General features: G+C 41.3%; 1 protein-coding gene across 1 annotated transcript; it reads right to left on the bottom strand.

The window, feature by feature from the left end:
- Positions 1–319: 319 nt before the first annotated feature.
- On the bottom strand, positions 320–13,648 carry ASMT (acetylserotonin O-methyltransferase). The gene is made up of 8 exons (XM_075262636.1): positions 13,535–13,648; positions 12,013–12,187; positions 10,625–10,754; positions 7,983–8,051; positions 6,579–6,697; positions 5,476–5,616; positions 2,356–2,478; positions 320–589 (listed from the first exon to the last, which is right to left on the bottom strand). Exons 1-8 carry the CDS (start codon positions 13,604–13,606, stop codon positions 378–380), a joined length of 1,041 nt encoding a protein of 346 aa, XP_075118737.1. The 5' UTR covers positions 13,607–13,648; the 3' UTR covers positions 320–377.
- Positions 13,649–15,061: the final 1,413 nt, after the last annotated feature.

Here is a 15,061-nt window from a genome sequence, read left to right as displayed (position 1 = left end):
TTTCAGCCATGAAAATACAGAAACCTCTTTGACTGGGAAGGGGTGTCCAAACTTTTGGTCTGTACTAAAATATACAGTATAAGCAATTTACACATGATGTTGCTCTAGTTTCCTTTTGTTCCATCTTACACCATCCCTATGTGTATTCTGAAACACTACTGACATCTACTGGATATTTTCTTTGAAGCATGTGAATAAATCAGGCTTAATACAAATCAATTAATTCTATTACCGTAAAAAAAATACATCAATATGAAATCTATTTTAGCCTACAATAATGACATGGAAGAATAAAATATTTCTAATATTCATTCAACTTTAACTCTACTCATTTATTGTAAGTTACAGTGAGTGCCATAAGAAAATGACACTTGGATCTACTTTCTTCCCAGAATTGCATCATATATCTTTCCAGTTACTTTGACTTCAATGTCCCTGAAGCCAGAGTCTGCAAGAAGACTAGTATATTCAGATGGCGTCCGTTCTTTGCCTTCTGTCTGGACCAACATGTTCAGCGAGAACAGCTGTGAAATCACTGGGCCACTTCTGTCTTCATTTAAGAGGACTTCAACTAGCAGCACTCCACCTCCTTAACATTGCCAAGAGAAAAGAAACACAAGTGTAAGCAAGAACTATTAGTCTGATTTACTTCTCTAGTTCTAACAAATCATCAATAATTATATAAAAAAAAATTGTGTTAAAAGTGTGGGCCTATCTATACAGTAAAGGGACAGTAAGGCTAAGCACGGTTTAACAGTACCAGCAAAGTGAATGAGATTTCATTTCATCCATGACAAAAAAAAAAAAAAAAAAAAAAAAAACAAACTAAGCAAAATCTCAAATAAAAACGATTGATTTTTTTTTTTTGTCTCCATGTGTTTTTTTTAAGCTGTGAGTCGCTATGTGGGGCCTTACCCTTGGTTCAGTCTGCATGCTAATCAGACTACCGAGCGCATTTGCAAGAGGCGTGCAGTGAAAGCACACTGACTCCATAGACTATAATGAGGTTCGTGTGCTTGGCACGAGATCTCCGCATACGGACAGGAAAGTAGATTGTGAAGTACTTACCTGTCTACATGTTCCCTGCAGAGATCTTGCAGCAAGCACATGGACCCCATTATAGTCTATGGAGTCTGTGTGCTTTCACTATACACAGCTAGCAAATGCGTTCGGTAGTCCGTCCGTTGAAAAAGTGGCAAGGTGGGGCCACACGGTGGCTCAGTGGTTAGCACTGCAGCCTTGCAGCACTGGAGTCCTGGTGTTCAAATCCCGCCAAGGACGGAAAACCATCTGCAAGGAGTTTGTATGTTCTCCCCGTGTTTGCATGGATTTCCATCCCATATTCCAAAAAAAGACATACTGATAGGGAAAAATGTACATTGTGAGCTCTATGTGGGGCTCACAATCTACATAAAAAAAAAAGGCAATAATTGGGATTGCCTACTGCCCTACTTAATGTCTGCACAATCCTGGAGGTAACTCAGTACTCCACAGGTTTTCCCCCTCCCATTTGAGTTGGTGAATGGTACACACCCACATGGTCCCCTAAAGAAACCTGGGAACAAGAACAAGTGCCTTACTGCAGTGTAATTGAACATATTACCCTGTTGCAGGACTGAATTGCAGCAGTAATGCCCATTGTGAAAGAACATATGGAGCAGGTCCAAATGACCCAGAGCAATGTCTGTAACATGGGAGAGTGGGATTATGTGAGAATGTAACAAGTAGGGTGCTGGAATCTTGCTATATCTCTCCTAGGTTTTTAATTTGTGTGGTACAGTAGACCTCAGCTCCAACTGCGAGTCCTTGGCTCATTATTGGGCCAGAAAAAGGCTGCAAATCCTGTACTCCAACGTAGATCCAGGGAGGTGTATGGCTCTGTCCTGTGTTCCCGAGTTTGGTGAGACAAAGTTGTGCTTGTTTTGTTCCGGTGGCTGGTAATAAGCTAAATATATAGTTAGGTTAACATTTGAACATTATGAGCAGAATTTTATTTTGTTTTTGCCTGAAGTTAAGGCTGTATTTTGTTTTGCTCATTTTGTGCCTGAAGTCAAGGTTTATTTTTATTCTTTTCTAAAGAAACCAGTTTGCTGCACATTTTGTGTCCCGGTCTTTGACTGTTTGGTCTGCACCACTGCTGCTACAGAGCTAAAGAGCTAACTGCCCCACAAATAAACATATATATCTCAAGTAAATATTTTGCATGTGATCTAATTTTGTCAGATTTCAGATATTGAAATTGCCACCTTGTATGAAAAGCCAAAAAAAACAAAAACCAAACACCATGACATTTCAGTCTCCAACCTTTCAGTTTTGCATGTCAAAGATTCATTTTACTAGACATCATGATCTTACCAGATCTACAAGACTGGTAAATCTTCCTCAGTAGTTGAAGGCATTTTTCTTCTGTCCAGTCATGAATAATTCTGGCCATAACAAACAGGTCTGCCTCAGGAATGGGATCATTAAAGAAATCCCCTTTGATAAAAAAAAACAACATATGGCACACACACACACACACACACACACACACACACACACACACACACACGTAACCAATGAATGCCCAAATGAAAGAGGAACACATTAATTACAAGTAAACAGTTCATGGTTTATCCTATTAATATTATAAAAGTGAAAATATTATAAAGGTGAATGTTTGTGGGTTTGGATGTTTGTTCCTCTATCACAGCCAAACGGCTGAATGGATTTTGGGGAAATTTCACACACCTACATATTTCCCACAAAAGTGCAATAGGCTACTTTAAATGTGGGGCACTCACCCCCAAATCACCACTGTCACCCTCCAAACACCCCTCCGGGCTCGGCTGTAGAAGCTGGCATTCTGCCAGCGCTGCTCTGTCCACGCTCCTCCTATTGGTGCATGGCAGGCTGTGGGTGGGCTATAGAGCCAGGACTGCAGCACCATAGGTTGGGGGCTCAATGTGGGCGTGCCGATTCACCAGAGACACAGTGAGGAAGATGGCGGCCGCCCACAGGGTCCCGGAGCCGCAGCTATACCACACTGCCTACACACATCGCGGAGGAGGCTGCTGCACCCCACACTACACATACAGGTCAGTGCAGTTGGGGGGGGGCTGTCCCCAGTTTCAATCCCCCCCCCCCCCCCCATCGGCCCCCGTGTAGTAGTTCTCCCCTTTGGCTGTCTCCTCCGCTCCACACACACTTCTCATGCTGCTGTCTGTGTCCTGTATGAAGCACAACGAGCTCCGGCGTCAGGTTGCTATGACGCCGGGCCTGCTCTGCTACATAAACGCCACAGGGAGCAGCACGAGTGTGCAGGTAGCCAGCAGACAGGAGCAGAGGAGAGAAACACAAAGATGAGAGCTACTACACGGGGGACGATGTAGGGGGGCAGGGATGGGGGAACATGAAGCTGGGGGCAGAGATGATGGGGGGGGGGGCGGTCGAGATGTGTGGGAGGGCCCACTCTGGCCACAAGTAGAGGGGCGTTGGGGCCCACGGCCCGCACTGCAGGTGGTTTGCGCAGGCATCAGGGGGTTATAGCTAGTAATTGTATATTCCATGCATAACACTAGCTGTAGGAAGGGAGAGGTCTGCCTCATTCACAATAAGCCGTTTTATATTTGAGCCACTTTGCTGTTTAGTTTACTGCCATTATTACATGCATTACAGAACTGCATAACAGCAATATCATACAGTATATTTATATACTACTAGCTGTTACCCGCGACTTCGTTTGCGGTGATTGTAGAAGTGGGTATATACAGGTGTGGGTAAGGTTTTCGTACTGTGTATAAGGTATGGGATATGAAATGTAACTTTGTATCTTGTTTTTGCTGTAATTCAGAGAATACGTGAGACTTTTGTGTTGAAGGTAATTTGTATTTGAGCTGCTATATATACGGTGTTGTGAGAAACTTTACATAGTGACTTTGGGACAGAAGTATTTGAAGTTAACCCTTTCCCGCCGATGGCATTTTTTGATTTTCGTTTTTGACTCCCCTCCTTCTAAACCCCATAACTTTTTTATTTCTCCGCTCCCAGAGCCATATGAGGTCTTAATTTTTCCTGGGACAAATTTTTCTTCATGATGCCACCATTATTTATTCTATATAATGTCCTGGTAAGCAGGGAAAAAATTCTGAATGGAGTGGATTTGAAGAAAAAAAATGCATTTCTGCGACTTTCTTACGGGCTTTGGTTTTACAGCGTTCACTGTGCAGAAAATGACATGTCCCCTGTATTCTGTGTTTCGTTACGATTCCGGGGATACCAAATTTATATGGTTTTATTTACATTTTGACCCCTTAAAAAAATCCCAAACTGTTAAAAAATTATTTTTTGAAAAGTCGCCATATTCCGACAGCCGTAACTTTTTTATACGTCCGTGTACGGGGATGTATAGGGCGTCTTTTTTTGCGGGACCGGGTGTACTTTGTAGTTCTACCATTTTTGGGAATTGTTATTGCTTTGATCACTTTTTATTCAATTTTTTATCAGAATCAAAACAGTGAAAAAAATGGCGGTTTGGCACTTTTGACCATTTTTCCCGCTACAGTGTTTACCGAACAGGAAAAATATTTGTATAACTTTGTAGAGCGGACGATTTTGGACGCGGGGATACCTAACATGTAGGGGTGTCACAGTATTTAACTACTTTTATATGTGTTCTAGGGAAAGGGGGGGGGGTGATTTGAATTTTTAATCCTATTTATTTTTTTTAATATTTTTTTTACTTTTTGTAAACTTTTTTTTTTGCATTTATTAGACCTCCTAGGGGTATTGACATGGGTGGGCGGTGTCGCGGATTGTCAGAGCGGTGGGGGGGGGGGGGGGGGTCGGCAAACATGGCTGCTCCGGAGCGTTAAAGAGCGCCTCCTGGAGTATCGGTAAGGTGCGGGGTAAAGTGGTAAAGTATATGTATATGTGATTGTGTGGAGTTAGGGGCGAGGCTGGAGAGGGCAATATGAATTTTGTGGCTTGCTATGGTCCAAAGTGTGTGAGATTGCAGAGATGGTGGTGTGAGTTTGGGTTTTGTGGGGGTCCTGGCACAAACGTATGTGCGCTATTGTGACAAAAAGTAGCCTATTGCGCAATTGGGTGTATTAACTATGTTTGTGGAAAATTTCAGCCAAATCGGTCGAGCGGTTTTTCCGTGATTGAGGAACAAACATCCGAACATCCAAACTCACAAACCCACAAACTTTCACATTTATAATATTAATAGGATAAATGCAGAATTAGGAAAGCACTTTATACATAGATAGCAGAAATACCTGAACTTGTGCAATTGCATAAACTGCTGCAGTGTGACAAAAAAAAAAACAAAAAAAAACAAACTATGAAAAGGCATTTCCATGACACATCACTGGTTTTTTGTTGACTTTTCAGATAAGATATCATTGAGCAGCAGTTTATCCAGTTGCATAAGTTCAGGTTAGCTCTGTCACATCTTTCTTTCTAAAAGAAATGAAGTTTTATCTACTGCACCTTCAAGGAAATGTATGTGTTGATCCTTGTCGGTTACAAAATGTTTCTTAGCAGTTTGCACAACCTTCGGCAGATCCATAATGGTGACTGTCGACTCATTATACGTAGATACAAGTTGTTTTGCAAGAGCTCCTGAACATCCTTTAACAGAAAGATTGTTTACTGCTGGCAAATACATACTGAATATTTTTTATATGTATAAAAAGAACACTCACTTCTATACAAGCTGCTATAGGTAATATCTACAGGTGTCATTTCTTATGTAATAGAAAAGGTTGTATGCTTGTGATCCTGTATGTATGCAGTGCAGTAGTAATAGTGTGCACAGTGATCGACTATTTGTTTCATCATACAGGTGACATGGTTTCTTATCGATAGACAGTTACACAAAGCTGGCAACACAATAGAGGAATACGTTATAACGATTGTTAAAGTTTCAGGCTGAAAAAGTCCTCCATGCAAGACTTTGGTCTGGGAATATGACAAATCCTATAATGGACACCCAACAGATCCAATTATAGTCAATGGGTCCGTTATTTAATGGATTGCTTCACATTAGAATTTCCATTTAACTGTTCCTATAGCTGAACAAAACAATGAAAATACAGCACAGATGTGAACTTACCCTAAAAATGTGAAGCCAAACACTACGTAGTATAAGGCCCAGTTCACATCTGCATTCGGATCATTCTGTTCACCACTTCACAAGTCATGCTGAGAGAAAGTAATTCAAGAACTATTTTCCTCTCCGCATGACTCATGCAGACACTGCACAGAAAACATACAGACCCCAAGCGGACTCCCCAAACAGAATACCGAACACAGATGTGAACTGGGCCCAACACAGAATTTTCTAATAGTGAAGCTGCTGAAAAAAAATCTCATCTATAAATAGTGAGAGACCACTTCATGATATATATGAGTGGTTAAGCCAGATGAAGGAACTTTCTGCACAAACGATCACTGAGATCAGTTTTGCTAGAAGAGTTATCTACAGGTTTATTTGTGTATATGACATGCCACTTTGTGTATTGTCAGTATGCTGCACAGTGATAACTGACTTGTATTATATCTGAATAAAATGTTTACAATACTTTTGTTACCTCCAAGATCATAGACTGTGCGGTATGTAGAGAGGTCAAAAGCTTGGATAACATCTTTTCCATTAATCTTCCATATTGAGTCCATATTATACATAAAAGTCAGCATCTCCTCTTCTGAACTAATGTTATACAGTTACAAAAAAAAAAAACAAAAAAAAAAAACAAAAAAAAAAAAAACACAAGAAACATCATATACATTCTTTTATGAACAAATAGGAAATTGGGATTGTACACAGTGCAGATCTCTAGGCTTGGCTTTTCTTCCACTTGACAAACCCAAGTGGCCTACAGAATCTCGCACAGTAGCACTGCACAGAAGAGAATGGCAACTGCTGAGCTAAGTAGGAACATGGATTGTTAGATTTCTTACAGATGGTTTAGGGTCCAAACCTGCCTATACTAAAACTGTCCATCAGGGTTTAGTTTTAAAAAGTCTGATGTTCTCATGTTTAGTGCACTACCCCCGCTTCATTGGACAAATGTGCAAGCACCAAGAACATCTCTGAGTAAGGACTGTATTAGGGCTAGTTCACACCTGACATTGAGGAATTTTTGCCACAAACGCTAGCGGGTTTTGCCCCCCCAAAAAAACTGCTAGCAGTTTTTCCGCCTCCCATTGACCTTTATTGATTTCCTGAGGCAGAATCCACCTGAAGAACAGTCATGCCGCTCCTTTTTTCCGCTAGCGGTCTACATAGACCTCCATTGTGAGGGGGTGGATTTTGAGGCACATTCTGCGTCAAAATCCGACCCCTCTTGCCATGTCTGAACGAGCCCTTAGATGGTTTACCATAGTCAGATTTGAGCAGCCATTTATTGTCCAATAATCTACCGGCGGATTCATTTGAATTAGGGCTTGTTCACATCTGCGCCCGTACTCTGTTCTGCAGGTTTCCGTTTCCTGCACATAACAGGGGCAGGAGACGGAAACCTGCCGGCATGTTTCAATCCCATTCATTTGAATGGGCTTGAAAAGTGTCCAGCCGTGTGCGCTAGTGAGCGTTTTATGCTCTCCACGGTGAAACCTTTTTTTAAACCTGACATAGTCGGACATGCAGTACTCTGTTCAGTTTATAAAAAAAAAAAAAAATTTCCGCCGCAGAGCGCATAAACACTCACCGGCACTCACAGCCGGACTCGGCATGACTGGAATATCCCTTTAATTATCTTTGCTATTGCAGTAGTAGAGGGCAAAGGCAGTAAACATTTTCTTTTACAATGATATATTTGAAAGTTTCTACCAACTTTTCTAAAATTATTTTGTTCACGGTTCTATTGTAAAATGCTGCAGCAGAACATTTACATAACAAAAGTTCTTTCAGAGTTTTATGCACCACGTATATATAGAACTTCAATTTATTTGCAAAACCGTATTCTGAACAGTGATTGTTGTGCCCAAGTTACCTGTAAATCGCTTCAAACACGTCTTTTGCAGAGATCCCCAAAGCCCTTTCATACTGATTTTTTCCTTCTCTGAAATATAATAAGGAACATTATTTGGTTCGATTTATAGTTGACAAAACATTTCATTACTCACATTTTTATTCCAATTATCTAACATCTCCATTCAGGAACAAACACCATCACCAGATTCTCACATCAAAGTCTCATCTTATAAGCGTATAAGAAAAAGTTCAATTTACATTTGTTCTCCTTATGAAGACATTTTAGAAAATGCATTTTTGAAAGTCATAAACTCTTCACTTTAATCTTACTCCTGCCATTTTTTATTTTTATTTTTTTTTTTTTTTTTTATTTTTTTTTAAGTGAACCTTTGATGTCCACCTGCAGTTGTGTTTTACATACAGCTAGAAAGCCAACAGTACACCGAATTTCCCATTCTGTGTCCCCGGGCTGGAGAGCTCGTGCCGTTAGTTTTGGCACAGATCTCTGCCCACTGTCTGAAGGGCGTTCCTGACAGTCTAGCTGGGCTGTGAGGAACACCCTTCCTGACAGTATAGCGCTATGGACCAGTACAGTCAGAGAAGAGGTGGGGGAGGGGGTAAATCATGAATTCAGCACACTGTCAGCTTTCTAGTGGTATATAAAACTGCATGTGCAGGAGGACATAAAAGGTCCTCTAACTCCCATTGATGGATTTTAACATGAGGATTCCAGATATGAGGTTTGTGCTCATTTGTCTGTGTGGTGCACTAGACATAGAACAACTGACATCCAGTTCACCCAAGAGTATGAGTCTGCATCTAGTTTACATACCCAACACAGAGGAACATTAACTCAATGTCAGAGGCATAGCTAGTGGTGTGTGGGGGGGTGAAAGGGGAATGGCATAGGGGACAGCGGCAACACAAGTTACACATTAACTATATTGGCTCCTGCATGACACAAAGGCAGTTAAAGTGAATATTATGTGAAATCAGTGTTTAAGAGCAAAGAACATTAACAAACAAAAAGGCCTTAAAGTGAATATTAGAGAAAGCATCTCGCTTTCTTCTCTACTAATAAGGGTAAGTTCACACACAGTTTTTTGTTCAGGATTTAGAGGCTGTATCCGATTCAAAATCCTGACCAAAAAGATGGCTCCCATTGAAATGCAAGGTGCTCATTCTTCAGGCCAAGTCGCCTCGTGATTCAGCCTGAAAACACTCCCTCCTCTGGACTAGGCCCATTCATTGGGCCTAATCCGGAGTGGAGTGCACAGCTGGATGCTGGTAGGAGAGCATCAGGTTTATTTATTCGTTCTTTACACTCTTGGGGCATTTATATAGAGGGTGGGATAATAAATATAACAGTAAAACTGTGGGCTTCATATTTAAGAAAGAATCTTTGGTTATTAGGGGGAGGGGCCTTAATAAAAGGGGTTATATTTAAAAAGCAGGGCAGTAAAATACTGACATTAGGGCAGCATTAAAGGGGTTTTACAGGAAATAAAGTTTACTGGCAAGTACTGGTAAGCTTTAATATTCCTTGGATAACACCCTTAAAGGGGACCTTTCATGCACATGCAGTTTTATATACCGCTAGAAAGCTGGTAGTGCGTTGAATTCAGCGCAATGCCAGCTTTCCCGATGTGTGCCCTAGGGCTGGGAGTTCCTAAAGGGACTTCCTGACAGTCTAGCGCCATCACTGGGTGATAAGGAACACTTCCCAGTACAAGTCTATGGACGATTAAGCTAGGCGGTGTGGAACACCCTTCTGACATTTGGGAGACTTTGGTGCCGAAACTATTGATCAAAATTAAAGGGTTGTCTGTGATAACTTTTTTTTTTCCTATATATGAGGCCAGGGAAGGTGTAAAGAAAACCCCATACTCATCTGTCCCTGGTGCTCTGGAGTCTCCCAGTGCATACCGGTCCTACTGCTCTTCCTTCTAGTGGAAGTCCCTGCCATACTGTGATGTCCCTTTTCCTTAAGCCACTGAGATCGCATCTGGCAGGTATTTCTGCCAGAAAAAGACACCAGAGCAACAGGGTCGGACCATGATGAGAGACACCGCAGAGAGTTTTTTTTCTTCACCTTCCACAGCATCATAAAAAAAAAAAGAAAAAAAAAAAAAAGTTCTTGGACAACCCCTTTAGTTGTAGGTGTTACTCAGGCATTCATGATTTAAGGGGGTATACAGGGCAATATTAATTAGGGTCATTACCCATTTAGAGGTACTATTTAAAGGGGGCACACAAGTATTATTTATTCTCAAGTGGAATTTAGTTTACATGTTTTATAGTTGGGGTAGCAGCAAGATTGAGACTGTAGGTGAGGACAATATGGGTTGGGTGCCTAGGAAATTGAGGAGCCAAAGCGGTCTGTGCTACAAACTGTACAGAGAAGTCACAGCAGGAAGAAGTGGCCATGGCGGTCCAGATGGGCAAGATGAGAAGAGTGATGAGTCAGAGGTGTCTCCTGTAAGTCATAACATTGTTCTTGTACTGTATTTACCTAAATGCTCTTTACAGACCTGTGTAGAGCCGGTATGTACCACTATATGGTCATCATAGACTATTAATATCTGTATACCCATGGGGGCCCAGCTACTCCTCTGGTTTATGTACAATGTTATCATAACTAGCTATTTTAACAGACAGTACCTTATAGCTTGTGGTAAGAAGTGCCAGCACATATACACGGTTTTAGAATAGTACATCATCATGTGATAGAGTGTCCTAGGACTGGATTTCACCAAGTATACAGTGGAAATCTCATTATTGGAATAATAACCTTAAAAGAAAAAGAATTTCAATATTAGTCATCCATTTTCACTTGGGCCTGGTTCACATCTGCTTTCGGTATTCCGTTCGAGGAGTCAACTTGGGGACCCCCTGAACGGAATACCAAATGCATTGACAAGCGGGGAGCTAATGAAAGCACATGGTCCCCATAGACTATAATGAGGTCTGTGTGGTCTCTGCATGCTGTCTGCTTGAGTCATGTGAAGGAGAGTAGTTCATGAAGTATTTTCCTCTGCACATGATTCTTGTGGACAGCGCGCGAAGACCACATGGACCCCATTATAATCCTGAAGAGAATGCCAGGACAATGTAAGTATTTGGCCAATTTCTTGTGGCCTATGGGCATGCGCAGTCGGCTTTGCCCGAGGCCTAGAAGTTTGACCCCCAGAGCCAGAAGAAGACGTGTGAAAGATCCCGTTCCTAAAGATGATGGAGGCAGCGCTGGAGAGTTCTCTCGCAGCATTGGGGACGCCCCAGTGCTGTTTGAGCGTTGGGGACTGCCCCCAATGCTGCGAGAGAACTCATTTGCATACCGACGAAAGCTGGGATTTCTACCAAATGGCAGTGCGGAGAAGACATCTAAAGGTAGGAGACGAATAGCCTTCCTTAAGGCTATTCCTACGTGTTAGTCACAAACAAAAATAAATAGCTTTTTATGATAGGATTCTTTGAAGCCTCAGATCACAGACCTGAATAAATGCACTTGTCCTCCTTACATTAGATAAGTCATAACAGCTCACAGGAGATGAAACATGCATATTATAACCAAAAATATGCTTGTATAAGAGATGGCAGTTCAAGCTGGATACCTTTATTGGAATACTGACAATTGTTAGGGACTGAGTGTTGTTTCTAACTGTTGTGTAACTTGTTGCTTTAGTAAGAGGACCTCGAGCGTGGGTGAAGGTCTACGCATCCTGTCCGCTATCAGATAAAATCTGGTCAGATCCTCTGGTTCTTCTATGCAAGAAACACTTTCTCTGAAAATGAAATCCTGTGCCTAAAGTTTTGATTCTTGCAGGTGGTATGACTGGCTTTGGGTGGAGCACCAAAAGATGCCTTTATAAACGGATAGGGAACTTCTCAATAAACAGAATTAATTTTACATGCTACACTCGTGTAAGAGGTTCTCAGAGCTCATATTGACAACCTAATCAAAAAATTAACATATCGCGGGGTCCCTTGTAATCCTCAACACACTGTGAATTGTAGACTCCAAATAGGAAATTTTTGATCCTTGAAGTTACCTTTGTTATTTTTCAGGTCTACTTTTACAAGCTTCAGTCCAACACAGGCATCGAGCAACCGCTCCATTCCATCTTCACTGGTACTCAACTGAGAAGCAACGGCAGCTGCAGAAATTGGTTCCTTCGCTTCATGTAGTAAATCAAAAACTCCTAGTTCACATGCAGTAAACACGGTCTACAGGGGAAAAAAAAACAGCAAAATACTTAAGAAACTTTACTATCTTCAGAATATTTTCATCTTTACTGGAATTATTAGGGCTAGTTCACACGGGGGCAAAAAGGCTGATTTTGACAGCAGATTTCACTTCAAAGTCAGTCCCTTTACAATGGAGAAGCGACATGACCTTTCTTCAGGCGTATATAAGTGAATGGGGGGTGAAAACCGCGTGGTTTTTTTGCAAAAATAATCAAGGCTTTTTTTCAGCCCATTCACTTTACAGGAGGGGAACAAAGCCTGGCTTTTTTTTTTTTTAAGTTGTCTTTACAAAAAAAAAAAAAATCCTAATTAGGAAGCTTTTTTTTCCGGTGCCAAAATAAGCCACACATCATTTACGTGTGAACTAACCCTTATGTAAAAAGACAAAGGTAATGCAGAGCTTGAGCTTTGTGCAAGTAGTTTAATGACTATTATAACTGCAACACCCAGACCCTCCTGCCCCATCATTGTCATTTGCCCATTGTCTCATTCAAGTGTAAGGGGCCGTTCACACGGAGTAAACGTGAGCTGATCCTGTGTGAACAGCCCCTAACTTAGTTATTTTCAGTATAACCACAAAAGGGTCAGGAAGTTGTCACCTCAGCATGGTATATTAAAATGAGGCTGTATTCCTGCCATCTGTAACTGGCTTTAGTAGTACTAATTTTTTTTTTTTTTTTTAGAAAATTTAATCAAGTGGTCTGTCTGATTGGGGTTTGTTTTTCAGCTAGATAAAGACCACATTCACAGGACAAAAATCCTTCGTTCGGATAAGGTTCTATGTTGCAAAAACACAGCTTATTTTGATGTTTTGTTTTTTTTTTTTTTTTTTTTTTTAACTAAAGGCCTGAATGGCTACAGAAGAAACTGGAAATATATAGGAAGCTTCTTATATGTCTGCCGTCTACTCAATCCACTCCTGGCTTTGGCTAAAAGGGAAAAAAAATATATATATATATATATATATATATATATATATATATAATCTCACACACACAGAAAGAAAAACTGCTATTTTGTGTCAATCTTCCTCTTATCAGACAGATCAATGCATTTCTGTAAAGCATAGTATAGAATATTGGTAAATTACATGAACAAATAGTTTCCCACAAGAAGCTTCTTAAAACATTAATAATTGCTGGGATTTTGATTTCATGTAAATCCAGTACCATCCATACACGATAATAGTGTGACATATGGATGACTTATTGTGCATATTCTAATGAATATAAAAAACCATTCAGAGGTTACTGCAGGTCAGATTTCAAAACTGTATTCCATGACATTAGAGAATTTACATCTACAAAAATGCAATTCAGTTCTTACCTTTGAGATAAAAAATCCACGTTGATAGTCAAGAAGTTTTTGTGGATAGTCAAGTTCTTCTGAGGAGCACATGTTGGTGTGATGTGCAATAGCTCAGTCAGCACTTATAAGCTGTTACTCAGGGGGGACTTAGCACAGCTCAGACAATTGCTTTCTCATCTGACCTACTTCAGGCTCTTTATAATATATCTTATTAAGCAAATCCATTTGCTTCACCGCTCATCAGACTGCTGCTCCCTCTCCCCTCCCCATCTCTTCATCAGCCTATTTGTTTTGCACAGAGATCTATTGAAGGAGGAGGGGAGAAAGCAATTGATTTATTGCCTCATTCTGTCCACAGGTAGCCTGTTATTTCTAATTCACTCATAGAATAATAGAGTGCTGCGGCAGCCCCCCTCCCATCTCCATACATTACTATGGAAAAAGTAACTCAGCCTGACTGATATATTACAAAGTATCTTCTATTGCCTGTACTATTCATTTATGAAAATTTTTTTTTTTTTGTTTTGTTTTAATTATACTTTGAGGTAGCTTAAAGAGGACCTTTCACCACTTTTGGGCACATGCAGTGTTATATACTGCCAGAAAGCCGACAGTGCGCTGAGTTCAGCGCACTGTCGGCTTTCCCGATCTGTGCCCGGTGTACAGAGCTTACGGTGCCGGTACCGTAGTGCTCTATGGTCAGAAGGGCGTTTCTGACCATTAGCCAGAGACGTCCTTCTGCCTCGCGGCGCCAATCGCACTGTGCTGTGGAGTGGGGAGGAACGCCCCCTCCCTCTCCTGATAACGCTCGTCTATGGACGAGCTGTGTGAGCAGAGGGAGGGGGCGTTCCTCCCGGCTCCACAGCACAGCGTGATAGGCGCCGCGAGGCAGAAGGACATCTCTGGCTAATGGTCAGAAACGCCCTTCTGACCATAGAGCACTACGGTACCGGCACCGTAAGCTCTGTACACCGGGCACAGATCGGGAAAGCCGACAGTGCGCTGAACTCAGCGCACTGTCAGCTTTCCGGCAGTATATAACACTGCATGTGCCCAAAAGTGGTGAAAGGTCCTCTTTAACCACTTCAGTACTGGGCCAATTTGGTTCAGGACCAGACACATTTTCAGGTTTTTATGTGCGGTTTTGAGGGCTATAACATTTTTATCATTTGGGTTATTCTATTAATTTTTGCATCTTTTTTCGGTGACACATAGGGCATTATTTTCACATTGTTTTTATTTTTATATCTGGGAAAATGTAAAGAAATGAGGAGGGAAAACATGTCTGTTTTTCATTTTTCTTTATTTAATAGCACAAAGTGCTAATAAAATACTTCTTAAGGGTGCACCCACACTACGTTTCCTGAAGCTTATTCTGAACATAAAACACGTTCAGAATAAGCGGCGTATAAAGCAGCTCCATTCATTTCTATGGGAGCCGGCATACGAGCGCTCCCCATAGAAATGAATGGCTGCTTCTTTCACTCCGAGCAGTCCCATTGAAGTGAATGGGAAGTGCCAGCGTATACGGCTCGGCATGAGCAG

The sequence above is a fragment of the Leptodactylus fuscus genome, chromosome 2, assembly GCF_031893055.1.
Source record: "Leptodactylus fuscus isolate aLepFus1 chromosome 2, aLepFus1.hap2, whole genome shotgun sequence".
NCBI lineage: Eukaryota > Metazoa > Chordata > Amphibia > Anura > Leptodactylidae > Leptodactylus > Leptodactylus fuscus.
This window is presented reverse-complemented; position numbering and strand designations above follow the sequence as displayed.